Raw genomic sequence first — 15867 nt, forward strand, 5'->3', positions numbered from 1 at the left:
ATTTTTTGGATCAAGTAAAACTCTCCGTAAGAACAACCCTGTTCCCGCATTATAATCATGCAGTGTGTTGCAGCTCGGCTGCCCCCTCCTCTCCTCTGTTTTTCTCACAGTAAACTGGGGGTTTGGGCTCACTGCCCAGAGCTGCTGCTAACATCCCAATCCACTCCTCCTGGCTCACTTGTCATAATCCTCTTGAAAGTCTGAGGTACAAAGCAAAACACGAAACAACTGGGGGAAAAAAAAAAAACTAAAAAGAAAACAAAAAACCATCTATTTTGAGAGTCGTTTCCCCTCGATCACCTTTGCCATCATCACTCTCTGTATGTAGTTCAGTGGTTTCACTGAGTGTGCTCGTTCCCTCACACAAGTACAATCKGTACTGGCTGAATGAAAGGCCAATCAGGCTGGCCATTCATCATAACCATGTTTATTTTTTTATTGTAAACTTGAAACATAATTACACACCTCCACAAGTCAAATGAAACGCATACTCCCATTTTAACAAGGTTTGCATTCCACAAGCAGGCTAAGTTCAAACTCAAATTACTTCAAAAGGCTTTTAAATCCTTATAATCAATGCAATGCARTCAATGCAGACTATTGACTGCATGTTTTCTGCAATGCTTTGAAGAAATACGAAGTTGTTTGTCAGAAAGKTCCTGGTTAAGTGATTCTCCAAAGAAAAGTAGGACCAAAATTCCTCAATGGTGACGTAAAAAGACTTGTTGGCATTAATCACAATCCGTTTACTAGGATCAGGAGGAGAAAACTACTTTTCTTACAATGAGACKGGTTGTTTTGGATTGCTTTCCCCTTTAATAAATAAAACTGTCAGGGCAAAAAAAATTTTATTGAATTATTTTTTTTTATTTTATAAAACATGGCAATGAGTAGTGCAAATAACTTTTTTTCTTAGTAATAAAAAAAATGCCTTTCTTTAAAACTTCACACAGCAACAGAGCATCTTTTCACAAGTAACTAAAGTCACTTGATGCCATTTCAGACATTTAGCGGTTAGCGTGATGGGAGAGAGTTATTGAGCCGCTTTGCTTACATCCTCATTCAAATCCATGTTGACAAAAAGTTTCTGATTTTTCTTCAACGAAGGGTCCACCAAAAAACAGCAACATAATCAGATTGGAAGTTCATGGTTGCATAATTTGGGTGCCGCCCGTTATTATATTACTGTTTCTTGTTGCATGCTTGACGGTGTAGCATTTCTGCTCTCCWGAGGTCCTTGTAGCTCACATTTCTTCTGCTGTCATTAGATACACACAAACAGAACCTGCTTAGAGTCACGGAGAGACATGACTTCATCTTCACAAATACATCCGATCACATCCTTGATTAGATTATTGCCAGATAATTACAGTCCCACCGCTCCCACTGCTGAGCGCTGTGTCGTCTCCCCGGGGTTTTGTAGGCCAGGTCAGCTCAGGCCCGAATGTAACGCACACCCTTCACCCAGAAGGTAAACAACCCGCACTGCTCTCCAAACACACCACCTAATCCAAGGCTCCCAAACGGGGACACAGTGACTGAACCATGTCACATAACCGTCTATATTAAGGAGCTAACAATATGCGTCTTAATTTATCTGTTTCCATCAGTGTGCAAATGAAGGCCTTGGTTTTAGAATCAGGACACGGTGAGGCCCACTGTGGAAAAATACGAAGACTCCGGCACCGCCTCGGGGGCCGACATTAAGCCCAAAGTCTGCTGGAAAACTAGGACAAAACTGATAGCATCTCAATGCAATCTGGGTCTAAACAGGCTGGTGCAACTGTTGCAGTGTCGTGCTCCCGTTAGTAGCAGCAGCACAGATAAAGCGAGGTTGACCTATCTAATATTGATTTAGCTTAGAAAATGTTACCAAATACGTGATGTTTGAGGGGTGTTCCCTTCAGAGTTCGCTGAGGTTYGAATTTTTCATAAGGTTAAACAAATTTGTCAGAATAAAAGAGCTTTCTTGTAAGGTATACAAAAAAAATGCTCTGATAATGTTTATATAAAACATATAGGATGTTAGAAAGAAATGCATTTCTTTTAAATAATTAGTAAATAAATACATAAATAATAAAAAAATACAGGTTTCAATAGTTAGCTGGCTGGGATGTTTAGCTTTGGTTAATTTAAAAATGAAACATTTGCATAAAAATCTATGCAGGAAATAATCAAAGTGATCTTAATGATAGACAAGCACACTTTAAAAAGCCCAAAAATCTAATTACGGTAGTTYAATCTTTTACGTAATGAGGTCAAATATCCACATTCACACTGGTCACTAAACCCAGTGACAAATTGAATRTTTGGGACATTTATCTTTAAATGGTAAATTAAGAAAATCCCACCAAGAAGTTAGATTTCTTAGTTTATATATAAGATAAACGACAATTCGGAGGATCCTAACCCAATTCAACAGTTTATATCTGATGATGAGGACCTTGTTCTTCTACAATACAGACTGGATTTCTATTTTAATGTAATTTTCCATATTTGACTAAAAACATTTGGGAATCTTTACGCAGTAACAATGTGTGATCTCCATGTTCCACAGATCTTTAAATAATACTGAATTTGGCTTCTGATTGGGCGGTTTGGTAAAGGATAGTCTCACTGGTCCTTATGCAGCTGATCCAACTTTAATGAGTTTTCACTTTATAAGCTGGTAGTTAGGACTTAGATCACAACATTGTTCTGCTTGTAAAACTAAAACTAAAAACACTTTTAGCTGCTTCAAATCTGTGTGTGGCCCTGGGAATCCAGAACAATGGTTTTTATGGCTTTTCCTCTCTATTACAGGATTTTTGCAAGTTTAACCAACTCAAATGTGAGACTTTTTAAGACTGTAATGAAGACCTTTATCTCCACAGAAATGTATGAACTTTGTTCAGCCAACTGCCAATCAATAACATTGAATAAATAACATACCTTATGTATGTTACGTACATACCTGCAAGCTAGGTATTTACCCAGCTAGTAGGTATTTACACCTAGCTAGCAGGTAGGTGTAAATAYMYKASKWRWRKKTAWWTACCTAGCYAAATACCTACTAGCTACTACTACTAGGTAAGTTTAAATACCTAGCTAAATACCTACTAGCTACTACTACTAGCAGGTAGGTGTGAATTCCTAGCTAGTAGGTATTTACGTAGCTAAATACCTACTAGCTACTACTACTGGCAGGTAGGTGTGAATACCTAGCTAGCAGGTAGCTAGGTATTCACACCTACCTAGCTAGCAATTAGGTAGGTGTAGGTTTACATCTAGCTAGCAAAGATATGCTAGCAGTGAGTTACTGGTAGCCTCAACCAGWGTCACATGCAATGAGGATGTCTCATTGTCTCAAAATGTCTAAAAAGAATTTTTTTWAAAATGGAATATGCAATTAAATAGTCCAGTCCAGACAAAATTTAAGACTTGTGATCAATGTATTCTAGACTTTTTAAAGATGTGGACAACCTGTAATAAATTAAACAATTTGAAAACTGCTCTGTTTTTGAAGGTTATTTTTAAATAAAAATTTGATTGAAGATCTGAAACATTCAAACATGATAGAAAATAAAAGATGGAATAAATCTGGAAGGGGGCAAATACTTTTTACAGCACTGCACTCAGTAAACGGCAAAAAAAAAAAAGATCTGTTTGGAGTGCAAATCGCATCCACCTTTCTGTCTCTTTAAACAACATTGTTAATGCGCGTTACAAATGTGAACAGCTCCTAAAAAAAAAAAAAAAAAAAGCCTGTTGCCGTCATCCAGTGGGATGTTAGGCAGCAGCTATTCAGTGAAACTGATGAGGCACTTCAGTGATGAAAACTGCCCAAAAATACACGATAGCCACACTTCTAGCAAACATTAACACTTGGTAACAAGCTCCCATAAACTGAGTCACATCAACAGCTGAGCATCTGGAAAATCTCCTGCTATCCAAACGCGGCGAGGGCCTCCAGAGCCTCACAGGATCCGCGAGTGAATCCCTACCTCAGGGGAGCCACCGCTGCTGAGCCCCACAAACAAATGTGACCCGCTTTTCAAAGGCGGTGAGGGTTTATTTTTAGACGTGTGGAGTCCAAAAAAACTGGAGCGAAGTCAGAGAACGACAAGGTAGGGCACACAGCGAAACGCTTGGCCCACAAAATATTCACACAACTCGCTTTAACTAACCTTTTCTGATCCTCGGCATATTGGAAAGTTAATACATCACCAGGATCTGGAGCTGAAGGGACCTTCATTAATTCATCCATTATTTATAATGAAACTGTCTAGAGTCTATCTTATCTTTGTATTTATTTTCAAAGGACAAGTTTTAAAAATAAGTCCAAACATATAAAGTTAAACAATACTAAAAATAAAACTTGGTACATAGGAGGTTTTTACTTCCAAATATTAAGTGCAATTTCTTCATAGTTGATCAGATATATTTGCTTTTATCTCTGCTTTTGCAAAAGCAAATGATGTGCGTCAATRAATATTTAACTTACCCGCTAAAGTGTAATCCATATCGAAACCAAAGCACTTGATTTTCTCCATTGCCAAGCTTCTATTGACGAAGATTCTGAGGAAATAAATAAACAAAACGGCGGAAACATGTAAGTTACATTGTTATGATTAACAAGCGGACCGTTAGAAAATATAAAAACTCTACAAGAAAGCTGCATTTTCTTACATCGATTTTCCAACGTCACAAGCATGAAGGAAGCAGTCAAACAAAATCTGAGCAACTAAAATATTTACCTTGTGTCTGCATATTTTAATAAATGATGGATAAATAATCACATCTGTTATATTATTTATTTTATCTGCTTCTTCTGCTACCAATTTAAAATTAAATTCTATTTCCATTGATTGCTTATATTAGATAACAGACCTAATGTTAGACTGCACAGTTATTTATTGGCATTTCACTGTAATGTAGGTGTACTTTATGGAAACTCTACTATAAATCATTAAAAGTCAAAAAGGATTTTGCTCCTGAGAATAAAAAGTGACTAATACTGCARAAGTACGAAAAAGGCATCTGTTCTTGGAACGCTGTAATGCTCTCTWGCACATGGAGCAGAGAGCATCTTGGCAACACTTGGTCTAAAAATTTAACATCATCAACTTTTATACTACAGAAGCTGAAGAAGATCATTAATCATGTGAAATCCAGGAAAAATGGACGACAGCTTCAACTGTATTTCCTTATAAATGTAAATAATAAAGAGTAAATGAAAAATACTGCTGAAATTGTCTTTCAAATGTGGAAACACAATGTTTACGTAGCCATGTTTACGTAACCATGCCGACACAGAGGAACCGCACCGCTAGCAACAGACCCCGTCTCTTTTCAACAGCYCTGATTTAGCTGAATATACAACAGAGCTCCACTACAGAAAACCAAACAAATCAAAAGTTCAATCTGTCAGAAATKAGACTTAATCCAGTTACAGAGACAAACAGAAATCAGCCGCTGTTAGAAAGATTTCTTTTTTTTTTATAACCGGTGCTTATGCGATTCCCAGTCAGAATCACATAATCCTGTTGAAAAATCCAAGAATCCGTTGTGAAATACCTGGCAGCAGATCCGTAGTGAACAAGCTCCCATTTAGAGTTTAGTCCAAGACACGACTGGCAGTGCATTCTGAGTGAAATAAACATTAGTTTGCCTCTGCGTTGGTCTGATCTGCTCCAGCTGCACGGTGAAGCTCTGGCACCCTGAACAATAAACCCCCCAACCCCCAGGTCCCCTCCCTCACTCTTTGCTTTCTTGTCATTCAGAAATTTTCTGACTTGTTGCAAAACTGATTGTGGCCCTTCCGCGTCATTCTCTGTTGTTGTCAGTCGTCGGRGTGGGGGGGGGGTTGTTGTTGAGCAGTGCGATGATGTTTGTTTGCCCCCTCAAAGACATCTAGAATAATCCCAAGTCAGGGAGGATCATGAGAGCCGGCGCCTCGAGTGACAGCGGCTCGCTTTCCTCAGGTGAGGATCAGAACACACACAGGTGAGCTTCAGGTCAGTCATCTTCTGGACTCATTTATTATTCACACTCCAAGCTGTCGGAAGACTTTGACAATTATCCAGCGAAATGTTTCCCAGGCGATTACGTCACCTGTAGCTCAAACAGATGTACTCTAGTTAACGCAGCGTCTACTATTTGGTTATTCTCTGAAATTTCTGCTTTTTGAAGATTTTGATTTTGGATTTTAAAGTATTAATAATAAAGAACCCTGTCACAAGGTTAACTTGTAGCCATTACATAGAGACAAACCAATCAGGCCTTTTCTGCCCGATAYCAATTTCTGGCTTTTATTTTTGTACTTCTGACCTGTCCTTCCATTTCTGATTGATCCTATTTTTTGTTCTCTTTACGAAAGGCTACAAACATAAAACATAAAAAAACAAAGTGCCACATGCTCTTTGGCAGATGTATTAGTGTATTAGTTTTGAATCTAGCAGAAGATAAAGGGATTTTAAGATTGTCCCCATTTTTTAGATCGGGAAAGAGCTGAACCAGCGTTCGACTTGTTTATCACGCTGAATGGAATAAAAACATTTTTTCATAACAAAGAATTTTGCCAAAGACTGTTTAACGCTGCTTAAAACTTCTAGTCAAAACATAAGAGGGGGAAAAAAACCAATTGAAAAAGATGTTTGCTTAGATTTAAAGTTTAAGATAAAAAGTTGAAACCTGATACATTTAACAATGGATTTCACCCTCCATTTAAGTAATAACGTATACAAATGTTATCACCTGATTATTACGAGGTAAAATTGTTAGTATTTGCTTCACCACTTTAGTATTTACTGCTCAACAATCAGAGAGCAGCATGCTACTTTATTTTTAACATTTCTGAGCGCTGCGGGGGTTATAAGTCACTTTGAGCCGAGCATTTCAATCTAAATCGTTCCTATTTTTATGCGGATGACATCYAATATGCAACCTTTAGCCGGAGGGCGGTGGGAGGCAATGAACGGCCATAAAGGATAATCCGTGGTCCTCCTGAGCTCGTCTATATTGAAAGTGGGTGTGGGCGACTTGATTACTATAGTCAGCCTCGACTTTGGTCTTGCTGACAAMGAGGTACAAACATTTCCGACGGGCCGTGAGTACAAGAGAAGCCCTTAATTACTTTAGCTGTAGATGGAAGCAGCTGCGGGACGCCCTGCCAGATTGTTTCCACTCCTGTCTAATCTCACGYAGGCGGCGATTGGACTCTGGGAGTTTTATCTATGCTGRTCAAAGTCATCCGTCCGTCGTGATGTGATCCCCGGGGGCCGCTCTGTGTGACAAACAGTCCCATTTACATAAACGCTTGAACCGATCAAGAACTTCTTACGCAAAAGCATCGTATTAATCAGCGGGTAATTGTTGTCCGGCACGGCACATGTGGCTGCTTTGCATGCGCGTGCGTCTGATGGGAGGGGCGGGGTTGTGGACTGAGCGACCTTTGCCCCGGCAGGACACACAGACCCAACAGATTAGTGACAGTTTTATAAACCCTCTGAGCACGGGATGTGATATGATGGCAGGGAGGAACAATGGCGCCCGTTGTCCCCCAACCCTCCGAGTTAAACATTGAACAGCCACTCACAGTAAAATACTAAWCATGAATGGATGTTTCCTCACAACAGGCCGAGTTCCCCCCAGCCCCCCCTCCACCCATCATCACACAGAGCGAAGACTATCAGAGGCAACAGCGATTGGACGAAATAAAGGACACAACGATGCATTTGAATTCACTGCCAGTCGCAACGAGACATATTTGCTGACCGACAGCAAAGTTCTGATTCATGCATTCATTTCCTGGAGCCCAAGAGCCTGATGACATTTGCCACCAGGCAGCAAGAAAAGCTGCACAGAGCCAAACAACCRCCCTTAAGAAATGCGTGACTGAATATGCAATCAAAGCTGGCAATAACCCAGTTTGTCTGACAGAAACTCAACACAGTGGCTGAGTTCTCAGACCACAAGAGCTTGTTTCTATATAACCTTTTTTTTTTTTTTTTAGCTTGAGAGCATGTATTTGAGTGTCTTGAGTCAGAACCAACTTAAAAACTCTGACGGCACACTATGGTTTGGGCTCGTTGCGTTTWAAACCACTTCATCCAGTGAGCAGCACAGACTTSCTACCTCTCCATGTCAGGAATTATATCGAGCCAACAATCCTCCACCAGCCTTTTAAGTCAAACTTCTAGTTTTGCTGCCTCAACCACATGACGGAAGCAGTGGTTTTCTACATGCTAATGAATGCGCTAGAAACAACAAAAAAAAAAACCATGGTGCCATTTTAAAATGGGCAATGGATGAGCAAACGTTGTGAAGGTTGGCTTCTAAAAATGAAAAACCATTCAGAAATTCATTTTTTAGCCATCCAGAGTCAAATTGCAAAATRCAAATACAAACTTCTCATCTCTGACCTTTTACACACAGTTAGTTACTTCTACTACTTTAAAATGCCTTCACCTTTAGAGGTGCGCCGATTGGAGCTTTCTGGCTTATCACCGATCTTTAAAAAGCCTGACGTGGCGATAACAATTTTGGATGACACCAACTTTTTTTCTTCGGAAAGTTGCTACATTGGTGGAGTGACTACTGCTAACTCCGCACATGCGGATCCGGTGAGCGGTTCTGTAAGCCAGTCTACTCTCAYGGCAAAGCAAAAGAGGACTCTGGCTGATTTTCAGACGTTTGCGTCGGTAGACAAAATCAATTTCTCATGTAAGTACCAGCCGATCGCTGGCTGGTACTTACATGAGAAATTAAGGAAATTGCGGCAGATTAATCGSCGCACCCCTATATTCACCACAACATCAGTTCTGGTCAAATTAAATCGCCAAAGATGAGTTTCTATGAAACTGAAGCTGTTCTGATCAAAATCTGCCATCCAGGTCAAAGTATTTCCTACATAAAGAAGTATAAAATAATCCTTAAATAACCACATCACTTTACAGATTGTTTATTTTATTCCTTAAATGGTTACATTGATGGTGTGCGTCTCCCTCCAGCAACAGGAAGATCTAATCTACAGCAGAAAKGTATTTAAATTCTCTCTGAAGTCTAAACAAGGTGGTGAGGAATAAGTAGCAGAATTGTACTTTTCTGGTGGTCAGCGAACGCACCACGGCCTGGTGATGTCTTCTGCCAACTCTGAACGCAGCTCTGGCTCAGACGGACAGGAAGAAAAGGGCACAAAAAAAGAATCCATTAAGACGTTGCGGTCAACCAATCGGAACCAGGCTTTACCGACCCGATCCGATTAGGTTGCCTAACAGTTCCTGTGCACCATCAGCATTGTATTTTTTTGGTCCAGTGTTTTCATGTGAACGCCGGTAAAAAAAATAATAAAATGTATCGTTTCCTGCACAAATATGCAGGGGAGACTTTTCACTTTCACCGTTTTTTATTGTATCTATCTTAGGCGAGTGTGATCCAGAGAGAGGAACCACAAAGAYGTCCAAACACCCCGTCAGCCCCACCAATCTGGGGAGCCTTTCCCAGAGTAAACAGGAGGTTGTGTGAGATTCCCCGTTTCTGAACTGAGAAACCGGCTGGGCCGTGATCCAAACGAGGTTCTGAGAGTAAACCATTTCAACCAGAAGAAGAAAACCTGCTGTGGTTCAGATTCTGGTCTGAAAAGGACTCAGATTTACCTTCTCTGATTCACTTCCAGTTCTTTTCTTCTCCCATGTGTTTTTTTTTATTTTTTTTTATTCAAAACCACTGTTGGATGGTTACTTACTCAGAATTAGGCCACCAGTTCTTTCTTTAAACATCAGACACCAAAAACCTAAAAAGGTTCGGTCTTTAACCTATTTATTAAAGTGTTTTTTCCTCYAAGWTTTGTGCGTCAACACAGCCGCTCAGTAAAGAGGGATTCAATCTTCAAGATATTTATTGCACATATACTAAGACTGGTTAGTTTGATTAATGAGACAACACAATAAAATAGTTTCCTGTAGCCCAAAAATAGGCTTTTCCAACAGTTTTGTGAAACATGATAAGAGATACAGAGGAATCTAAAGCTCAGGATTACATAATATAAATGTGCAAAGTCAGCCTTATCCATCACAAGCTGACAGCGCCAGAGTTCTTATCGTGCTCGTCGTTCCACCTGGACGTTCTCCAGGTCATTCTAAGATGAGCTCCTTACCTGTGGTAGGGCTCCCTCCTGTACTTCTTCATGGCTACGCCGTCCATATTGGCTGGCAGGTCTGCATAGTTTTGCAATCTGTCACTCCATGAAGTCATCATCTTTTAAATGTGTCAGAGTCTGGGGRAAAAAAAAAAAAGTAGGTGGGGAAAAGTTCTGAAAGAACCGAATTTAAGTCCGAGTCATAATCACTGTTYTATAACCGAAGTAAAGTATTAATTGAATGTTTTCAAACTGCTTGCATCCGTCTCTACATGCACACTTGTGATTGTGGTCCACCTACATTTTGCTCTGTCTGATAAAGACTTTATTTACGTCATTTAGCATTTTCTGGCGCAATTGTCCTGTCCATATTTTCTCTGTGAAACATTCTGTAKTACGTCTAACTAAATGAAAAGCGCTCCAGGAATATAAGTACTGCTACCACATCCAGAACAGTATAACATGCTGCTTCTTACTTCTGAGGAAATCAATGAAATTTATTTATTATTATTTAGACACAAACAAAAATATTGGATGAAATAACTGTAATGCACTGATTATGGTTTTCCTAACAAATACTGATGGGTTTTTTAAGTTCAATCTGCTAAATCTAATTTATTATTTGAAGGACTGTTAGAACACCTAAAAAATTGCACAAAAAATTGTTTTGTTTATTAAAGATTTTAGTTTTGAATCTAACAAAACTAATATGATTTCAAGATTATCCATATTTATGCATCAAAGCATATCTCTCCAACTAGGTGATCACTAAGTGACCTGCAGATCGGAGACAGTCGACAGAAAACTAGCCAATGCTAACCTTTGGTAATAAACAAGTAAAAAATAATAATAAATTTGGTCATATCAAAGCTGTAGTATGTAACTTTTAATTTTTTAAGAAGTGTTTTTTACATATTAGTTAAAACTATTGCCATGTAGTGACAGTATAACATGAGATGGATAATCTGTGAAAATATTGAGCTCCTATTGCCGTCTGAAGACATGCACTGCTCCCGGTCAAAAACAAGGAGCGTCTTAGTGCTGTCAATCAAACTCGTGAACACGCTGCTAAATGTAATGGCAGAGAAACAGACCAGCAAGTGTCTTATATCTCTCAGAAACAGGGAAAAAAAATATTCTGAACAGCCAAATTTGTCTTTCATGTAAGAAAGGGAAAACTCTAGCAGGCTTCTTGTGGCCAGCTGATTAGCAGTGTGCAGATACAAGCTGCTTCCCTCCACCAATGAAAACTCCAGCACTTTGTCTGACTGCATGAGTGAAGAGTGGAGAATGAGGAAAAAGGCAGGAGATGGGAGACAAACCTATTTATCTCAAACATCCTTCGTCATTACATGTCAAACTAAATACTGATTGTAGAARAACTGTTCAGGCTGAAAAGATTTAAAACAAAAAAACAACAACAGTCTGGTGACTTTGCTGACTTTGTTAGCTGTAATTACCAGTGCTGTGTTTGTGCTTCCCTTGCTGACACCGTTTCTCCCTCAGCTAAATACTGCAGGAAAGGAGGAGCAGAGGTAGCTTCTTTTTTTTTCTTTTTTTTTTTTTTTTACTTTAAATGGAAGCAAGAACAGAAGCGAGTTTTAAGACCTGCCAACGACCCCTGTTGATTAAAACTCTCACTGCAAAGCTTGCACCATAGTCCAATTTCTGCACCTATTCCTATATGAGGTCGAGAGAACAGACCGAGACCTCACTCGGTTACTTTTTATGCTCGTGTTGTTTAGCTAATGTCTATGTGACAGCTTGATTTGATTGACTTTGACAGATAAGTCAGCTCTTCTCGGTGATTTTTCCCCTCTCTGGTCGAGTTGTTTCGTCGTCTCCGTGGCTTAGATGCACTTCAGTCAAAAACTATCTGCTCAAAACTACAGCCTCAAAGAACACCTTGTTCGCAGCGCTTCCAAACATCTAATTACATTGGCTAACAACCGTCGGCTGTTCTTCTTTTGGTTGACAAAGACTGAAAGGGCAACAGGAAGCAGGAGTTCAAATAACTACACCGCACTATCTCCACCTTGGTGAAACACAAAGAAGACAGTGAAGACAGTCTAAGCAGATTTCTCCTACAACTGACGTGTTTCAGCACTCACCTCCGAGTTCCTGAATAAAATCAATGGGGCCGTCCGTTAGTCTGAGCATGCGCTGTGAGCTGTGTCCAAGTAGGAGAATGAGGTGTTTTCCTACGGTGCTGCTAGACTCTGACAGTGGGAAGCTGGAGGCGCAGCGGCGGCGAAAACTCAGCAGAAAGCCAGGCAGATGAGTATCCGAGCTCGGCTAGCTCTCAGCAGTCTCTGGGAGATGCCAGCTGTTGTTATGAGACGGTCAGAGGGAGGCGCTTGTTCCTGCGTGTCACAAAGAGGCGGACCCATCTGCCGTCGTGGCGGAGACACGTGACTGCGTCACAAGAGGCTTTCAGCAAGGAGGGTATAGTTCACAAACGTTTTCTTTATTAAAAATAAATAAATAAATAAATAAATAAATAAATAAATAAAAGTATGGAACGCATTTCATTCTGGGTTATAGTTTATGCTAAATTGTAGAAGTCAGAAAAATAGTCATGTAAGGTAGTAAACCACCATTGTTTACTAGTACATSTAAAAAATATTGTGTAAAATTGAAATATTTCCTGCCAGTCATCTCAGAAAATGAAATGAGTCTATTATCTACAAACCTCCCACAAAAAGCGATATAATACCAACCTTTGTTTGTTGTAATTTTTATGATTACAAGACACAGATAATCATAATTAAAAAAAATATATTGTCTCAGAAAATTAGAATACTTTWAAAAAGTTTATTAAAACCAAGGAAGCAGAGCACATCATTCCAGTTCTGAAGACCTTACACCTGCTCCCTGTAGCTCATAAAATAGACTTGAAAATAATGTTGTTGTTTTTTTATAAATCACTGACACCAAAATACATTAACGATCTGCTGTGGTTGTATTAACCAATCAGAACACTCACATCTTCTGGTACTGATATGCTCTACATCCCCAGAACCAGAACCAAACATGGAGCAGCAGCAGTCAGCTTCTATGCACCACAAATCTGGAGCAAACTTCCAGAAAACTGCAAAACAGCTGAAACACTGAGTTCCTTTAAATCTATAGAGTAAAAACCCACCTSTTTAGAGTTTTATTTGAACCATAATAAATGAAACACTGACCTACATTTTGATGTATAACAATGGCACAGAGCAAAATGCAACGTTCACTGGTTTACTGTGTGCTGTATTTTATGACTTTGAATTTTTGTGTTTTTATGATGTAAAACTTGTCTTGTTGCTGAAATGTGCTATGCAGATACACTTGACKGATTGAATGGTTAATGGAAACTTGCTGTGTCACACCCTAGTCAACCTGCAAAAGTTTCTTAAGCCTTTAAACGGTCTCTCCAGTCTGTCAGGAAGASAGTCATCAGCTGAAACTCAAACAGTTTCATTAAAATCACAGATGTATTTTAAGCTTCTGACTCTATTTGTTTAGCTGTGTCACCGACACCCTTCACAGGGAGGTGGAGACACAAAGGTTACTCCTGAAGAAGTTGGTGGTTCACAGAGTTCTGTATCCAAGCACGTTACCAGAAAATTCAGTGGAAGGAGGAAGCCTGGTTAGAAAAGATGTGCCGGGAACAAAGAAGACTGCAGCCGTGAGAGGATTAAGTGACATCCATTCTTGACAGTAATCCCATACTAAACATGAAAGTATTCTGCCTCAAGCTGATTGCTCCATTCCAACTATGAATTGATCAATATGTGCAAGACGGACTGGTTTTTGGTATTTGAGCTACTCCCATTTCAAGCTTGTTAGTTTAGTTTTTTTTTTAATTTTATTTCGGACACAGTTCATACTCTAGAAAAATTCTTCATACTTATAAGCTTCACGCCTATCAGGGGTAAAGCAATACATGATCATTCAGAGATAAATGACATTTTTTTATGGGTCTTTCCAACAAGTACGGCTCCAAAAAATTAGAATATGATAAAAAACGTTTAACTTAAATCAAAAATTCAGTCGAAACTCAAACAGATTCATTCAATTCACAGATGTATTTTAAGCTCCCGACTCTGTTTGTTTAGTTGGTCACTGCTTAAAGCCTAAAATTCAGCTTCTCAGAATTGTGCATTACACCACGCGCCAATAAAAGAGTGACCTTCAGCTCTGCGTTGTTGGTTCTGGTGGTTCTCATGTTTCTCTGTGGAGTTTATACCGAGAAGAGTTTTCAGCCAATCAGTTACAGTGATACCACTGGCATTGAAGCAGGTATTAGTACTTTTGGCAGCGTGGGCAGGGCTGAAGTGTTGGTGGAAAATGAAATAAGCATCTATAAACAACCTGACATAAAGTGCTCTAAAATGTTTTTCTAGACATAAGTGCTGACTTTGGCCCTGATGAAGCAACTTGGATTCTGTGCATTTTCTCCATTCCACCATCAAACTCTGTGAGTTTCAGTCTTATTTTTTTTACCCAATAAGACGTTTCTGATGTCGTCTCATGGTTCAGCTTAACACAAGAAGGGCAACAGGTGTAGTCTACATCCCATGTTTGGGTGGCTCATCTGGAAGAACAAGCTGCAGCAGTCCACTCCAAATGTGACTTTCATGTACAAAAAAGGGGGAAAATCCCCTCCTTTTAGCCAGCTGATAAGCGGCGYGTTGACACAAGTGGAGGAAGAAGAGCTGAAAACTCCTGCATCTTGTCTGACTGCATGGTGACAGARTGAAGAATGAGGAACAAAGCAGTAGGTGAGAGATCAACCTGTGTATCTCAATTATCCTTCATTACTTTTCAAATTAAATATTGATTTTATCATGCACATCRGATTGTGCACGATATAAGCTGGGTTTGTTTTAGCTATGAAGAACCCGTATAGGAAAAGTATCGCTGGCAAAGACCRCACTGTTAATTTGAGCTTTATAAATGTAAGACTTCCAGATTCAAAGTCTCTTATAATGTCTTAAATTTGAACACTCTGCTATATTCCGTTGAAAAGCTMTTTTTGATAGCTTTTATGGCTTGTTATTTTAACAGTAACAAGCCATAAGAACTACAGAGACATGGTAAGCAAATGTTTATGCATGTGTTGCTTTCTATAGACTTTTAATTCTGTATTTTGTTTTCACTGTTTCATACGTTTTATGAAATAAAAACCTGCCTCCAACCACCTRTTGGGAAGTTCATGCAACATCACATCACCCAGCAAGCTTTTCAAGCTCTAAGCTGCACCCACTCCCTACACTTAACAAACATAACTAACTTTTTATTTTAATAGGAGCTGTTCTGTTGTGTTGTGCTGTACCACTGTCAGGCACCAGATGGCAGCAAAAGCTCGTTTTAAAACTAGACGTTTCTGTCTGTACCCCAAATTGCAGGCCAGCAACGGTATAGTTTTAAATAAATTACATTTTATGACTTTACTGGTGCAACTTGTGTCATTTATTACGACAGTTTGTTTCCTACAAAATGTGATCGTATTGGAAATGCAAGGTTTGCAAACCTATTGCATGTGATGAAATGATGGCAAACATAATCTTCATTTCAGTGGGTTGTGCTAATGGGTTCAGGTCACTCTGGAATATGGTCATTAGCCTTTTTGCTCCTCCGTAGGTGACACAAGCGGATGATAATCATGATCGGTGCATCCACTTAAAAACAACTGGTCATGAAGTCATTATAGGCATTATAAACTTTTTTGTAAGTTTGATATTTTTTTAAGCAGTAATATAACT

General features: G+C 39.3%; 1 protein-coding gene across 2 annotated transcripts in view; it reads right to left on the reverse strand.

The window, feature by feature from the left end:
• Positions 1-12495, reverse strand: part of nt5c2b (5'-nucleotidase, cytosolic IIb) — a 21198-nt gene extending 8703 nt beyond the window's left edge. The window contains exons 1-3 of one of the 2 annotated variants that reach the window (XM_008409621.2): positions 12229-12495; positions 10136-10255; positions 4484-4557 (exon numbers count right to left, since the gene is read on the reverse strand). In XM_008409621.2, the coding sequence (XP_008407843.1) occupies positions 4484-4557; positions 10136-10236 (175 nt within the window). In that variant the 5' untranslated portion in view covers positions 10237-10255; positions 12229-12495. Of the gene's footprint in view, positions 1-4483; positions 4558-5556; positions 5640-10135; positions 10256-12228 lie in introns of those variants that run through there. The other variant, XM_008409630.2, reaches the window with a different exon arrangement.
• Positions 12496-15867: the final 3372 nt, after the last annotated feature.

This window comes from Poecilia reticulata, linkage group LG1, assembly GCF_000633615.1.
Source record: "Poecilia reticulata strain Guanapo linkage group LG1, Guppy_female_1.0+MT, whole genome shotgun sequence".
NCBI lineage: Eukaryota > Metazoa > Chordata > Actinopteri > Cyprinodontiformes > Poeciliidae > Poecilia > Poecilia reticulata.